The 16,563-nt window shown below is 45.2% G+C and overlaps 1 protein-coding gene across 1 annotated transcript in view; it reads left to right on the top strand.

The window, feature by feature from the left end:
- The window catches only part of LOC146201651 (annexin A13-like), a 35,595-nt gene extending 19,767 nt beyond the window's left edge, over nt 1–15,828 (top strand). Inside the window, exons 8-12 of the mRNA XM_084583318.1 lie at nt 150–206; nt 1,872–2,061; nt 6,539–6,597; nt 7,680–7,802; nt 15,566–15,828. Coding sequence (XP_084439444.1) covers nt 150–206; nt 1,872–2,061; nt 6,539–6,597; nt 7,680–7,802; nt 15,566–15,655 — 519 coding nt within the window. The 3' untranslated portion in view covers nt 15,656–15,828. The remainder of the gene's footprint in view (nt 1–149; nt 207–1,871; nt 2,062–6,538; nt 6,598–7,679; nt 7,803–15,565) is intronic.
- Nucleotides 15,829–16,563: the final 735 nt, after the last annotated feature.

A 16,563-nucleotide genomic window follows, 5' to 3' on the forward strand; every position in this document is an offset into this window, starting at 1 on the left:
TTCGCTTTCATGTTGGCCGCTCAGTGTGCAGTACAAAAAAAGTAAAATTCCTGCTTCATCGGAGCGGGGAGATGGCCACAACCACAACCGCTGGCTTTTGAAAGCACTCATCGCTTCTCTGCTATTGTTCTCCCACGTCTGTGTTGCAGGTCGAGCGGGAAGAGGGAGCACCTCTGGATCTGGAACGCGCACGCAAAGATGCCGCTGTGAGCTGAAAAATTCTCTAAAATTCGTCCTAGTGCAAAGTCGGTGGGAAATGCGCGAGTCTTCTCGCGCGCCTCTGAATCGGTGAAGTATAGTTTCGCCAGGCGAAACAAGAGCGCAAAATATGCTGATGTCAATCCGTTTTTCTTTTTTTCAGCATAGGCGTAAACCGAGGCTTTACAAAGTCTGTGAATAACGTCTGTGCGCACGTCCGTGAAAGTGTCGTTCCTGAAAGCTTGTTTCTGTCACTAACGCCGTGAAGAAACTGCTCCCTCCAGATTCGAAGCTTAGGAGTATTAATGTTCCAAATCATTTTTTTTTTTTTACTGTGGTTGAATTGACTTCTCTAATGCCGATTTAGGTAAAACACCTAAGACGGAATGTTCTCTCATGTTTTCGTTTTTTTTTTAATCTTGAAGGCTTGAAAAAGCTGCCTAGCTGCTTTTTCTTTCTTTTACTTTTTTTTTTTTTTACAGCATGCTCAGTTGATCCTAAAAGCTTTGTTGATTGAACTGCGTGTTGCGGCGCCATGGGAGTAAATAATTAATGTTTTTACGCGCCATGGGTACTGCAGCCCTCTTTGTGTCCTCATTACTACCGCTGTTAAGATTTTCCATTAAGGTCATATGTCAAGCTTCAAACTGACTCAAATGTGTTTCAGAGTATGGCACGTATACACAAGCACCCCGTCTCAGTTACATTCTTAAAGAAAAATTTGAGATGGCTATGACATCAAAATCTATGCTCATGGTGCCACAAAGAACACGAGTGTAACGCGCTCAATGAATGCTTTAAAGATCAATATACTTATTTATGCGCTCTACAAAGAAAAAAAAAAAGTGGATGAAAACTAGGGAGCGAGGAACACGAAAAAAGTGTCTCAGCTGTCGCCACAAACGGGAAGCTTTGTGCGATGGGGCTTCAGTGTATGCTTCCCCACAAGCATGCGAACAGAGATAGTTTTAGAACATGGACCAAATAGAGCGCGAAGTGAACAAAACTAGCCTGCTAATGGTCTGGCCGAACATATGAGTTGATTGGAACAGAAGCATAGTAGAGGTCGTCAAGAAGCTCGTGGACCGCGGATAAAATATTACATTCTGTGCAGATCTATCATGTTCGGTACATTCGTCTACCTAAAGTTTGGAACTGCGATGAAAAAAAAAAAACCGATGAAATGAACGAAAACTGCGCTGTTAATCCGCAGGGGCCAGCTATATCAAGTGCTATCGAAGAACCCGTCAAACTTAATTCGCTCTAAAGGAAAGTACACATTTGAATCAGTGTTGGAGCATCTACCGCGTACCCCTGAAACGTGTATTAAAGTGATTTTGTGCAGCGTTTTGTAAATCGCGTTCCCCCGCCCTTCTTCCCTGAGATTTGGATATCAGAACCCCACTACTGGATTTTACATCAGTCCTTTGTGCTGGAATCGTTAGTCAACCCAAAGAAAAGAACCTTCAATACGTAAACAAAAAGAGCGACCACTTGTGGGAAAGAACGCACATGTATAGAATATATTTGGCTGATGTTGAACCACCAGAATATGTGCACAAAGTAGCACTGCATGCGCTATGAGATGCCACCTAGCTCAAATCTCAGGAGGAGTTCACTCTATTTGTACGCTCGAGAGAGTAGCTTAGCTTTCTGGCCGCGGCCGTCTGCAGGAGCTCCACAGAGCGGGAGTGAAGAGCTGGGGCACCGACGTCTCTGCGTTCAACCGGATCATTGCCACCCAAAGTTATGAACAGCTGCGGCTCGTGTTTCGGGAATACAACGCTCTCGCCAACCACACCGTGATGGAGGCTATCAAGAGTGAAATGAGCGGCGACCTAAGGAAAGGCTTCCTTGCTGTCGGTGCGTGCTGCTCACCTGCACATTCTCCGATTTGTAGCTGTAAACCGATAGAAGAGATTCAGCGTTGGCCCTGGTATACAGTAAAACTTTCATGGAAGGCGTAACGGATGAGCTGGAGGCCACTGAAGAGTGCTTTCGTTTCTGACGTGCAGTGGGCGAACACTGCGCTTGTCATCAGTTCGTGCCAGTTTTTCGTGCTAATATACTTCACCGCAGAACTTACTTTCTTTTGCCATTTCTGAGACAGCCTTGGGTGATGCAGAAATAATGAATGAAAAAATGAAAAAAGACGCGCGAAAGGAATTATGCAGTGATACCGGACTCTAAACTGAATATCGGCCGTGGCATTAACAGGGGTGCTTACAGGTATGCACGCACATCCGATGAGGTGAAATACCTTACTTTTATGTGCTTTGATGTCAACCACTGCCGCTAATGAGTTTGCTGTCCACACATAGCGTGATGATCTGTGACCTGTTATATTTTGAGCCACATAGGTGTTTGTTTTCGTACAAGTCGCCAGCAGGGACTTTCGCTACCATCATTACAAGGCTCTGCACGAATAATGCCTACCGAGAGCGATGCCCCGAGGCAGCCAGGTGATTCGCGATCGCAATCAGTCGGTTGTATTGGTGCAGCATTACCCAGAGCTTGCAGGCTTTATTGTTAATCATCTGCGTATGATTTCGTGAGCTTCGCACTGCTATATCGCCCGAGCCTTCGGCTATAATCACCTGCTTCAGTTCAACTAGAAGTGCGTGTGTGTGCATCGATTACGTGGTCTGCATGTCATCTTAAAGATGCTCAAACATACACCTCTCACTGCAGCGCATCAGCGACAACTCCCTTTGGCAGCTGGGGTTGAGATAGCTTGTCGCTGTGCAAGCACTGAGTGTATTACAATACTGTTTCGCATCACCAGTATCCCCGTCGTTCTAAATTGTTTACAGTTGCGAATGGACCGCACTGCAGCTTGCGCGTTCTAGCTTGCGACACGATAAGGCTGCGCGCTAGACGCACGCTCAATAACAAGCTATTTGAAACTAGCAAGGCAGCGCCATATGTCGCTGGTGCACCACAGAGCGCGCCTTTCCAGCGGTCTTGACAGGTGTTTGGGCATATGCGGGGTCCACGACATTTCATACACCTTACGAACACGCTGCCGCTGACAAATGATTAATATGTACCGACACTTGACTGGCAGGGTTCTGTGGTCCTCTATATTGCCTCCGTCGGTCTCGAAAAGGGAGATCGGAGAGGAATAATTAAGTTAAATTCATAGGACTCGCTCTACGCGTTCAGTTGTGAGTAAAAAAAAAAAAAAAAACAAGATTAGCGCACGTTACGGATCACCGCATGGCCGAAATGAGAACGCGTAGCACTGCGCTTCACGAAGATGCTGTTAACAAGGGTACAAGGCCGTTCCCATCTTCATCACTACGGGGGGAAGGGGAGGGGGAGGGGGAGGGAGGAGTTCAATGAAGCGTGGCGGCAAGAAGAACCAGAAATATTTGTTTTTTTTTGTTTGCTGCTTGAAAGTAACAAAACGAAGCCATTGTTACTTATGCTGATTGAGTTGGAACGAAATCCCGCATGCGCAGTCACGTAAGGCCAGAACTTTGATGCTGGTGGTGCTATGATTGATAATGCTTACTCCCCCCCCTCCCCCCTTCTCAAGCAAAAAAAAAAAAATGGGAATGGCCTCATTGCCATGGATGGATGGATGGATGGATGGATGGATGGATGGATGGATGAATGGATGGATGGATGGATGGATGGATGGATGGATGGATGGATGGATGGATGGATGGATGGATGGATGGATGGATGGATGGATGGATGGATGGATGGATGGATGGATGGATGGATGGATGGATGGATGGATGGATGGATGGATGGATGGATGGATGGATGGATGGATGGATGGATGGATGGATGGATGGATGGATGGATGGATGGATGGATGGATGGATGGATGGATGGATGGATGGATGGATGGATGGATGGATGGATGGATGGATGGATGGATGGATGGATGGATGGATGGATGGATGGATGGATGGATGGATGGATGGATGGATGGATGGATGGATGGATGGATGGATGGATGGATGGATGGATGGATGGATGGATGGATGGATGGATGGATGGATGGATGGATGGATGGATGGATGGATGGATGGATGGATGGATGGATGGATGGATGGATGGATGGATGGATGGAATATAGGAGCGTCCCCTTTGAAACGGGGTGGTAGCAGTAGCTATCATGCTCATTTTTCTCCATATATCTTAATTATTGATTTAGAATGGTTAACTAAACCATCATTCTATTTATTAAATTTTTGTTCCTACAGTACTAACATTATGTAACTTCTCTGCTTTTAAGCCACCAATCTTCCTGTCGTTTTTTGCTAGTTTCCACCGCCGGTTTATTCACCCGGCCGCTGGTATCTCTAAACCCCAGAGCTTCAGGAACAGTGATTGCACCTGCATCAACTTCCGGATGGATACCGTTACATTCGAGTATAATATGGTCAATTGTTTCAGTGGAGTTTCCACATACAGCACATGCGTCATCTCCATTGTTAAATTTCTTTTTGTAGCTGCGTGTTCTAAGGCACCCTGATCTAGCTTCAAAAAGTAGGGCACTGCCTCTTGAGTTATCAAAGAAATCTTCCTTCCTGATCTGCATTTTCCACTTACGGTATAATGCCACACTCTGTTTCTTTTCCATCGAATTTATCCAATTTTTACCTTCTGTGTTTTTCACCTGTTGCTTAATGCTCTTTATTTCTCCGTCCTTGTGACTAGCATACTTACTAGTTAGTTTCCTAGTTCTTTTCCTCGATTGTGAGTCCACGCTTTTTAAGTACAGGTATTTAAATACTTTAGCTGCCCATCTGTTACTGCCCAATTTCCTCAGGCGTTCCTCATATAATATTTTACTCTGAGCTTCCCGTACTTCGAAAGATGCCCAGCCCATATCTCCCTGTACCGCCTCATTTGTAGTTTTGCCGTGGGCACCTAGTGCTAATCGTCCAACGGATCTCTGATTTATTTCTAATGTCGACTGTACCTCTGATTTTAGGCACAAAACCGCATTTTCGAAAGTAAGTCCGGGCACCATAATTCCTTTCCAAATACCCCTCAAAACCTCATACCTATTGTATCCCCACAATGCCTTATGCTTCATTATCCCGGCATTCCTTCGCCCTTTGGCCTTAAGTGATTGCTCATGCTTTCCAATGTATGCCAATCCTTCGTTTACCCATACCCCCAGATATTTATATTCAGCTACTCTAGGTATTTCATGGCCTTGTATTTTAAGACCCTGATCAGTTGAGCCGTTGAAAATCATCAGACCCGACTTAACTGCGCTGAAACTGAAGCCTAAAGCGTCCCCTTCGTCTCCGCAATACTTAACTAGAGTTTGCAATTCTTCCTGACTCTCAGCTAGCAGCACAATATCGTCTGCATACATCAAACCGGGGAGGCGCTGCTCTACCGCCTTTCCACCTAATATATATGACAGGTTAAAACCTAGGTCATGTATCCTCCGTTCCAGGTTTATCATATAAAGAATGAACAGCACCGGTGATAGAGGACAGCCTTGTCTTAATCCTTTGCATACTTTGACATGCTCCGTACTTCTTATCCCTTCCCACGTAATTTCTACTATGTTATCCCGGTATATTTCTTGTAGGAACTCTATTATCTCATAACCGATACCTTCTTCTTTTAATATGTGTGTGAACCGCAGCGCCGCGTAGTGCGAGTTACCAGAGCTCTGGTCGCCAGTCAGCTGTACTGATATGTTGACTCGCGACTGTACATTGATTCGTTTTTACGGTAACAATGTGCTTCAAAGATATAGGCAGGTTAGCGGGGCTATCACTCTTTCCTGTTCGCCGCTTACATGACATCTCCTTGACTGTTGCTGCTGGAAGGTTGCGTACTTCCCCCTTTCATTAATGTAAGCGTCGACGGCGGTGACTCGGACATTGGGTCTTTGTAAGGACACCAAAACGTGTTAGTTCCATGCCTACTTTTTTGCACTTGCACACATTTATTCTTTTTGTCGTTGAAGAGACGTAATCGACATTCTTCAATACTTACGGCAGTCCACAAACGCTGATATTCTATTGAGGTTCGCCTATAGAATATTTGTTTGTGTGAAGAGGAAGAAGTGCACGGGGAACGTTCCAGTCAGTGGCATCGGGATCGCTTCGCGTGTTGGACCTGACTGTGTTCGCTGTCGCTGATCTGCCCAGTCTGAGTACCTCAATAAGTTTGTCGTGCGGGATCTAAAATTCAGCTGGGCTTGTTTGCCGCGAACTTGGTGCAAATATTTATAGAGGCTGGCTTTGAAAGACCTCTTGTGTTATGGTCTGAGCGTACATTAAAGTAACGCGCTAGCAGCACGCTTCCTAGCGGGCGATTTATACTGGCTTGTTTTTTTTTTTTTTTCTTACAGTCAAGTGCATCTACAGCCCTCCCCTTTACTTTGCGGAAACGCTCTACTTTGCCATGAAGGTGAGTTGGTGTAACTATTTATTTATCAAGTTCAAGTAACTGATTTGAGAACACGGCTTGAATAATCTAGGTTTTCTGGTATCTACCGCGCAAGGGCAATGTCCCACAGCGTTCATACTTTTTTGTGTCAAGCACCCAGAGAGTATACGTGTTATAGGAAACAGGTGCATAGCTTCACGTCTTGTAGTTGGTACTCCCTGCGCCAAAAACAAACGTGCATTCATTTCTAACAGTGCAATTATTCTTCTGGCTCAGGTGAAGCTAATAACTGTTCCTTTTGAGGGTATTTTACAGCATACATTCTGAAAATTGTTTCGCCAGGCCAATAACAAATACGATAGGAATTCCTGGCCCACTGTCGAGTTCCAAATGTGTGGTATTTTGGTTCTGTCTTCCTAACTACGAAGAACCAAGGTACTTGTTGAATTAAAAAAAAAAAAAAAACTCTCACACAGGTAAATTATGTAATTCCTATTCTACTTTACCGGGCAATAGGAAAGCCGATGTGTCAAATGACTATATCAAAACGCACTATAACTTGGATGATATTCTCCCAAACGAGCTGTCGATGGTGTACGGAAGCAACTCCTTTAAAGAGACGCTGAAAATATATTTGCGGTCATATTTTGAAGCGACACATATGCTAAGGTTAAGGTGAGCATTCAAGTCAAATTTAAACGATCTACGTGGCTCCTAAAATTTACTAACAATTTTTAATAATGGCTCTTGGCATTTGCTCACAATCGATTAGGGGAGAACCTCAGCGCCCTTTCTTAGCCGTTCCTTCCCGTTGACTTAAGCAGGGCCCCCTGCGCGCCCTCTCATTTGACATGCCTATGTGACGCCAGCGAACGGAATGCGATAGAGCGCAGTCATGACCTGTTTTATTTATTCTTACGCGTCGGCTTCGGCTCCTTTAAGGAGGAAAGGAAAAGCGTTATTTTGAATCTCCAATAGTTTCAGCATTAGCAAAATAGCTTAAATATTTTTGCGTTGCGAACACGAGTGATGGAATACCGATCATTCGCTCGCGTTAGTGAATACCCTTTCATCATCCCTTTAAGTGCACTGGTTTATCGCAGGGACTCGGCGCCAGCGACAGAGTGCTCAAACGAATCGTGCTGTCGCGATGTGAGAAGGACTTGGAGATGATTAAGCAAGAGTACCTCGACAAGTACAAGGTTACCCTGGCCAGCGACATTCAGGTACGCTGTGTACACCTTTTATAAGCGTGGAGATATTGGGGCTGATAGAAATCAGTAACAAGGAGAGGACATGAGTAGCTTCGCATAATTTCAGCAATATGAACCCCTCTTGAAACTTTCGAAAGAAAAACGAATACTGAAGATTGATTTCAAGCCTAACTTTTTCAACAGTTGCGTAGTAGTAAGCCTGGAATCACGTGTGAGGGGTCCAGGATTCGAATCTCGGTGCCGCTTAATTTCTCCACTGGTTTACACCAAGACTTGATTAAGAAATCCCACACCATAAATGTTCTAACATTTCAAATACCAACATGGTCGCGAGCCGCACTTTGTTGATAAGAACATCTGTAACTGAGGCTCTAAGAAGCATAAGAGAATGCTATTTTCGAATTTGTCTGTTGATAAGTAAGGAGATAGTGCGATCACTTTGTTCTTGAAAGATAACTGATTATAATATGAATAAAAACAATCGCATGGCGCTGATGGGATCGGAACCCTCGACGTCCGCTCGCGAAGTGCAGAAGTCATAGGTTGGGATTCCACAGTGGCATGTGTATTTTTTCGTCGGCTTTCTATTGCATTATCTTTCATATCCTAGTGATTCACTGATTTTCGATACTATGTGCATTTTTTCTTGTAATTTAAGAAAAATTATACAATGCCTATGCTTTCCGTAGGTTCCTGTGACTTGGCTTTCTTTATGAGTGTATGGTCATGAGCGCCTAAATTCCCGAACCAAGCAGATAAGATAAATAAAAATAGCGGCACTGACTATGTTAACTATTGAGTGATGTGCTGCAGTGTATTAAGGAATGATTTAGCTAGGTTCAAACTACAGGGGTGGTCTCGTGGCAACAAAGGTAATTAGACATGATCTAAAGAACGCACTAAGTGAAAATCAAAGCAATGTAATTAGCCTCTTGTATGAAATAGCTCAAGTAGAAAATAATTTTAAACGAATGTGTACAGTTGGCAAAGAAACCATGACCCTGATGACAAAATAAATTAGAGCAAGTAAGCACAGTTGTTCCAGTTGTAACAAAGGAGAACGCAGAGGAAGTCCAGGGAGCAACGCAAAGCGGAAAAGCAGATGTGATGAAGAAAGTGCACATCGTTGATCAATGATGAAGGCATTGCACAAGAAAAACTTTCTGCCCTGCATACTCAATGCTGGGAGACCTTGAGCGCTATGGAAGCCTTGAAGAATACTAACATGTTACTTCAGAAGAAAGATGGCAGGGTTGAAAATGAATATATTTCAGTCCGTGGCTTACAAATTATCGACCAGGCTAATTGCTAATACGATTGGAACAAGCTTAACTTAAGTCAGCCAAAGGGCTAGGCTGGCTTCAGGAAATTATGCTCGACAAGCGATCATAAAAATGTCTATACTTGAGCTCTCCCTATTCAAAGCATTTGTAAGTAACGCGAAAGCGTTCATTTAATCGAAACATCAGCTGTTATGCCAGCAGTGCATAGTGGAGCCGTAAAAGAGGTGCCTGTAAAGGCGCTGGCATGTATTTATAGGGTCTATAGGTAACGTCCACAGTCTTCAAGAGAGGAAACGCCGGTTAGCAAGGGTATCGGACAGGGTGTAAAAGTTTCCGCTTCTATTCGCGATTTTACGAATGGTATTTAAAAAAAAAAATGTTGGACTGCAAGACTAACGATACTGCAGCGCTCAGTACCTCGAGGGAGGAAATGCAGTTTCTCATGGTGAGACTGAACAACCCAGCGCCGGCGAAGCACCGAAGTTAAACCCCGTCTAGTCGAGGGGTCAGTATACTTCAAGAACCCTGGGCAGCCAAACTTTCCGGAGTCCCACACCCTCCCACGAGCCATGTTTACATGAAGTCGACAGCAGTGCGTCGCATCGCATTTCGTAGTGCCTCACTGCAATGCGATGCGACAGCGTTTACATGTAGCGCATCATCTCTAGCGCGCATGGTGGCGGCACGCGGTGTAGCATATTGAACGCAACGGTGGCAACAGGCTGCAAAATTTGTAAATTTGATTTAATATATGTTTTACTTTTAACAGAGTAAGAGGAAATATGTAATAATAATAAAAACAGCGTATCAAGATTAACTAAAGGCTTGGTAGCCTGTCCTTATCCAACCCGAATCTATTTGAATATCCCGCGCCTTCTGGCAATTTCTCCATGGCGCCCAAACAAGGCTTACTCACTAAGCTAACAGCTGTCCGATTCCATTCCAGAAGATATCTTAGAATTTGAGGTGTTTTGTCGCCAGAATTGTGGGGTGCGGGCCATCTTCAGACAAATAAAAAGCTTCCTATTCGTTTGCAGCGAACGCGAGACACAGTGGAGCGGCAACGACGAGTTGGTGGTGAGGCGAGCGGCCGCCGCTTCGCCGGACGCCGCTATCTAGCCCTTCAGGCGATGCGACTGGGTTTACATGCACTGGGATAGTCGACTTACCCCTCTCAATCCCGCCCTGTCTGGCGCATTAATGCGATGCACTTTCCTAGCGCATTGCCCCTGCTTACATGAATGCGATGCGCTAGGAACCGGGTGGGATGCGATGTGGTTGTCGCATTCATGTAAACACAGCTGCTACGGCGTCTCTCGGCTCAAGGCCAAACACCCGAGCGAAAGAATGAATTGGGAGTTGCAGTACGAAGCGCAGAGCTCACGCTCTTAAAATATAAGCGTGCCGATTGAATTTCATAAGCAGGTCTGGGGTGCAGCCTCATCCCGATGACCGCAGCCGGAAACGCATTCACTCAACAAAACAGAATTTGGCCACCCGGCTGCAGTAATTTCCCACCGTCTCCTTTATGAATATACCACTAATGTACCTGTTAACCCCCGCAGCGGTCGCGGAAGAAGTGACCACGGTGGTTGTCAGACCTGTGACGCAGCGGAGGGAGAATGTCTGGCTCTAGAAAGGCCATCATTTTAACTCAAGCCGGCGTCGTTTAGCGTTAGAAACTTATTTTGTAAGGCTAGTCCCGCAGTCATGGTGTAGATAGCGCCAAAAACGAGGACCATCGTGGGAGAAAGATACAGGTGAGCGCTCGTGTCGTCTTTCTCCCACGTTGGACCTTGTTTTTTGCGCTTATGATGTCTGCATCATAAATCAGATTCAACTCGACCATCTTTACATCTTACTGCTAGTCCACAAGTGCTGTTCAAAGAACTACCCGAAATTAAATATCATATAATAGAGCTTAATGAGAATAGGACAAACGAAGTATAAAATGCGGCGCCTATTATGCTATCATGGTTTAGCGGAGGAACGAGAATTACGTCTAGGGTAGTTAGTCATTATAGGACGTGACTGCTAACATAGAACAGTTCTGTAGCATCACCGGCAGGGGGCAGGTATCTTACTTAAGCTTAGTGTTATACATTCAAGGAAGAGGCACTTTAGCTGCGCCCTTAGTATAATGAGGCGATAGCTTTAGGGGCCCCCGTTTGCCAGCTCCCCTTTCGGGTACTCTTCTGCGCTCATGCACTTTTCCACTCTCTTATTGAATATTTATTTTACTTGTGCGGCTGTTATTCCACACGTACTTATTAACGTACAGTCGTAAACTACCGTATCATGTGAAAGCCCACCCGATATGGATATCAATCCCCGCTTCCTAGAGGCTGGATTTCCACCTCACGACCCCGTTATTCAAAACAGACCCCCGAGTTGCTGGCGCTTGCCAATAGGGTCATTCCACGTCAGTGGACGGCCATGTCAGCTGCCATATCTACCACCCGCATGAGCGGTGGTTTTTCGCTCCCAACGCCTACAACGCCGACGCCATATTTTCTGCAGAACGGGGCCTTTAACGCCGTCGCGTTTGAACTGCCCACCTTATAGACCTTATGCAAAATTGCTGCCATCTATCGGCCACCGCGCGCGTTTCCGCCATGTTCAAGGGTAGCTGAATTGAGGAGCAGCAAGCGGCATACGGGGTTGCACAGCTGGCTGCATTAATGGTCGTTGTTGCCGATAATATTGACATACTGTTGTGCGCCCTTTGTTGTTCGCAAAATTAAATTAAGGGTGTAGAAGAAAAGAAGCAGCAAATTACATCCCTTGAGCTTTTTTTTTTTTTTTTTTTTCTTGAGGCTTGTGTTAATCTGCTCTCGCGTGATTGTCGCGCTAGGCGCACTTTCGATCAACGGCGCGCCTGAATTGTGAAATATCTTATTTACCGTGCATTGGAAGATTGCAAATCAGTACCCGGTGCTAAGGCAGACAAAATATATCGCCCACGGTTTGTTAAATTTTCCTATAGACTGAGTGCGCATCGCCTTTTCACATAAAATATGTGCAAGAGTGTTGTTCCTGATTTCCTTATTGCGCCAATTCATCTCAGCTTTTAAGGTTTCATGCATACAAGCTGTCAACAGATTTCGTCCGTATGTATACGTCCAGGTATCCAGATAGAACAGGTTTCGGCACTTCAAAGGCGCCAGACTACTGTCTTAAATTCCAGGGCGATATTCTAACGTTTTTACGCATTCGATTCATCGTTGAATTGAATATAGTCGACTACGTCCAGGCTGCAGTTGCTCAGACGCGTCTCCAGAACACTACTTGCAAATGAAATTACTGAGAGTATATACGTGGCTGCAACTGCCCCTACAATTTAGCTGCTCTCGTCTACCGCGAGTTCGCATGATTGCTGTTGCTATAGTGATAACGATCACCGCCCTGTTTGCTTTTTTTTTTTTATTAGTGCGAGATTTCGTTTCTGCGAGTTGTGTGAGGTGCATCAAAAAGGAGTTACGCCTTAATTTGGATCACGCCAGTTTTCTTTTCTCCCATCCACATCACTGAATAATGCCGTTTTTTTCGTTTAACCTTCGTGGCGCGCCTTGAAAACAGTGTAATGAGGTAGGGATTGAAACTGTCAACCATTTGACGCTATCCACAGAGCAGTATCGTTTGTAGCGAGCCTTACCGCGCTTAGCAGTGAGGTTCGCTACTGCGGCTATCGCAGTAGAAGCAAGAATGAGCTCACACGTCTTCCAACTTTATTTTGTCTAAAAGTACCCAGCCCTATACATGTATGCATCACAGTTTCTGTATGCCCATTGCTTGGTACATTCTACTACTTCCTTGAATTGCTGCTGGCAAATAATGTTTGTTGTTCTGCAATATATGTAAAAAAAAAAAAAAAAAACCATGCATCACAGCTCCACACTGAAAACATTTGTGTTCTTTCAGGTGTCAACTGACTGGACGCCCCATAAATTCGGACTTTGCAAAATAGGTTCGGCAGCTACAAAAAGAAAACCGCACATTTATCATTAGACAGCCAGTATACGTTCGCTGCATTTTTTCAAAACGATTTCGTGAAGAATGTCGCTGGTGTCGAATATTGCATGAGAACGCAGTGCGATTAGTTTTTTCATTCAATATCTTCACAAGCAAAAAAGCCATTAAACCTCGTTCGCCCCCCCCCCCCCCCCATCCCCCATCTCACTACTGAGTTCATCCCTGACAAGGACAACGAAAAACAATTGAAATATTTCAATTCCGTCAATAATTACGGAAAGAAAAAGAAAAAAATTCGGTATTGGAGAGGAGAAAGGCTTTGCTGCAAAAACTGCGCATTGCACAAAGCACTGCTCGAATACGCGTCCACGAAGGAGCTTGACATTTCGTCTGGGTATAAGGCAGACCTCTGCTGTGTGACTTCGCAGGCAGCAGTATCTGCTATATATTGATTTTCACGAAATAGAACCATGATGTGACGGCAACAGGAGCTACATATCTGAGGAGGATCAGCGCGCACGGAATCACGTCGTTGACCTGTCACGTTGCGCCGGCAAATTCACGTGGTTGGGGGGTTTTAGCCAGTAGCATATAGAATATGGGATCTGCCATATGGTTGATTACACGCTAACGTGATACATCAGCTGCTAAACGTTCAGACCGAGGATGGGAACAGTAGTGCGCGCGCTTCACTGAGAACTGTGAGGGCCCATCAGAGCGCCGTGTTTATTAGGCATCAGTCCTATATTAAAAGAAAAAAAAAAGAAACAACATTAAGCTCCTTCGTGTACCCGTAATGACATCGCAGAGATGTTTTACACCCGGAAGCACGTGAATTCACACAACGCCTAACAGACACTGTAACACATGATGTGCACTAGCCCGTCACTCGATCTGCAATTCTGTTCTGTTACCACCGTTCGCAAGAAGTTTTTGGCAGTACAGTATCGCTTCACGAAGTATAATTGGAATGTAGGCAGCGTGGACAAGTGAATCGTCTATTATTTCGTCATTTTTTGCTTTGAATGCTAACAAATACACGGAAATCACAGCACACAGCAGATGCAGCTAACGCGACGGCAGCAGCCGTAAGCGCAGCCGACGCACTCAACCCTTGAATATGGCGACGCGAATCGCGGTTCGATGAAGGTCCGATAGATGGCAGCAATTTTGCATAAGGTCTATAGGTACGCCGTCCTAGGTGCGCAGTCCTAGGTAGTCTTCTGCAGCTTTATCGAACCCACGTTTAAAAACCTCCCACCTCAACCGGAGGCTTATTTGGGCCGAAACTGCCCACAAAGCTTACGAGTTGTCCCCTTCTTTATGAGGTAAGTTTAACCATGGTGCTTACTTGATTTGGCCGCGCATGATGAGAAAACAGAACCGTCTGCGACGGGACTAAGAAGCACAAAAACGCAAATATTAATTTTCTGCCGAAGGGCAGCAGTGGCGCAATCTAGCACCGTTGCAGGAACGTGTCACACTTGCTTCGGCGCTTTTGACGGCAGCGCTTTCCTCCAGCGACGCCAGATGGCGCCAGAACTGCCTTTTCGCTAGACTGTGCTGGCGTTTTTTGCTCCTCAGTCTCGTCGCAGATGGCTGTGGTTTCTCATCACGCGCGGCCAAACCAAGTAAGCACCATGATAAAACTTACCTCGTAAAGGAGGGGACAACAACTCGCAAGCTTAGTTCGCAGTTTCAGCCCACATGAGCATCCGGTTGAAGTGGGAGAATTTTTCAAACGGGGATTCGTTAAAGTTGAAGAACACTGTGTAGTATAGGTACGCAGGTACGCAGAGGGAACGAGAATTTTGGTTCAATGCAATCATAATCTTAATCTATAAGAAAGGGGACGCCAATGAAAAATAGACAGATCCGCTTACTATCCGTATCTGCTGAGGTAATCACTAGCAGAATTAGGGAGTCATTGCAACCTTCGATTTCACTCAACCAAAAGGTCGGACAGGGAGGCTTTCCTAAAGGCTACTCTAGAGTAGATCACATCCACACTATCGAAGCGGTGTGAGATGCTCTATCGAATCAACTCTTAAGGTGAAGCGTAATCGTCCTTGCGAAGTTCACAGTACTACTGGACAAACAATAAAAAAAAACAGTGTTTATTGCATGTGCGTTGGACAGCCGTGACGCCTGCTGTGTGGATGTGTCAGCAACTGCCCGGCTATAGGTGTTGAATTGCAGAAAACCCCCGTTATTCAGGATTCATTGTTCGCCGAGCTGCCGACAGACAGACAGGAAGGGGCTGGCGTTAAATGTTCTAAAAGGCGCAACCTATCTGTTTAAAGTCTGATTAGGTCTTAACTAATTACGACTGGGGCAATAACAGTTTGGGAATCTAAATAAGTAGCATACAACGTTTCACTGATAACCACGTGTGATCCGCTTGCAGCCCGGTGGTTGTGAGAACGGATATCTAAAAAAAAAAAAAAAGTGTAGTCAATGCTGGCTGCTTCTTCCGTGCCCCTTTCCTTTTCGGCGCAAAACGTATTTTCTCTGCCGCAGACTCACGCCTCCGGCAACTACAGGAAGGCTTTGCTCACCATCGTGCAAGGAAACAACCTCGCAGTGCCTGACGGCCAGCCTCAGAGTTAACTGCCCGAGAAGAGCCCACAGGAAGCAAAAGAAGAGCAGAAGAGGCAGCTTGCCAGCATGACGGGACAGTTTTTTTTTTTATTGCTGCTCTTCGACACTGTAAATTAAAACATGAAGGCTATGTACTACATCAGTTTTACAAATGTAGCCGAACCCAGGCTGGCGGGTCTGGCTTTGTCACATTAAAATTCTCTAAGTGTAACCAAGGGTTCTAGCTTTGGTAGCCACTCAGGAACACAGTCTTGCAACTTTTGTATTTCTACATACTTAAGCATATTTTCCCGAAAATACATTCGCGCTGGGCATGTGTCCGGATCACCATGATACCCAGCCATACGAGAGCGCCAAATACTGTGGAGGGCCCACTAGCATGACTAAGTCAAACGGGAAATCGCTCTCATTTTCCGTTGACAAGAACCTTATTCCATATGAGTGTAGCGGAAGCTCTTTTTTGATCTTTTTTGTTCGAATCGTCCTCTGCAGCACATCCAAAAAATAGACCCCTTCCCAGCAGTGCATAAATACATGGTCGATTGTTTCCGGTTGCTTGCATATAAGACACGGTGACCCCCATGGCAGAAACATTTGTTTTGCCTCCAGAAAGGTTTTCACTGGCAAAGTCCCAGTGTGTAGTTTAAAGACGTAGTTCTTGATTCCCGGTGACAGCTTCATTTGCTTTACCCATTTCAATACGTTGCCACCCAGCCCTCCAGAGTACAAAGCTCTGTACAAGGGAATAGGGAAAATAACATCACACACATTCTTATATAATACCTTTCTGGTCACTGCACTCAAATATTCTTTTGAAAACCGGGCGTTTAAGAATTTAACGCTGGAGACTATCTCCTTCAAGAAACCAAAAGTGGGACCTGCCATGATTTCAGTAGCAATAACAAAATCTGGCAGAG

This window comes from Amblyomma maculatum, chromosome 1 (genome assembly GCF_055883805.1).
Source record: "Amblyomma maculatum isolate TAMU_Amacu chromosome 1, ASM5588380v1, whole genome shotgun sequence".
NCBI lineage: Eukaryota > Metazoa > Arthropoda > Arachnida > Ixodida > Ixodidae > Amblyomma > Amblyomma maculatum.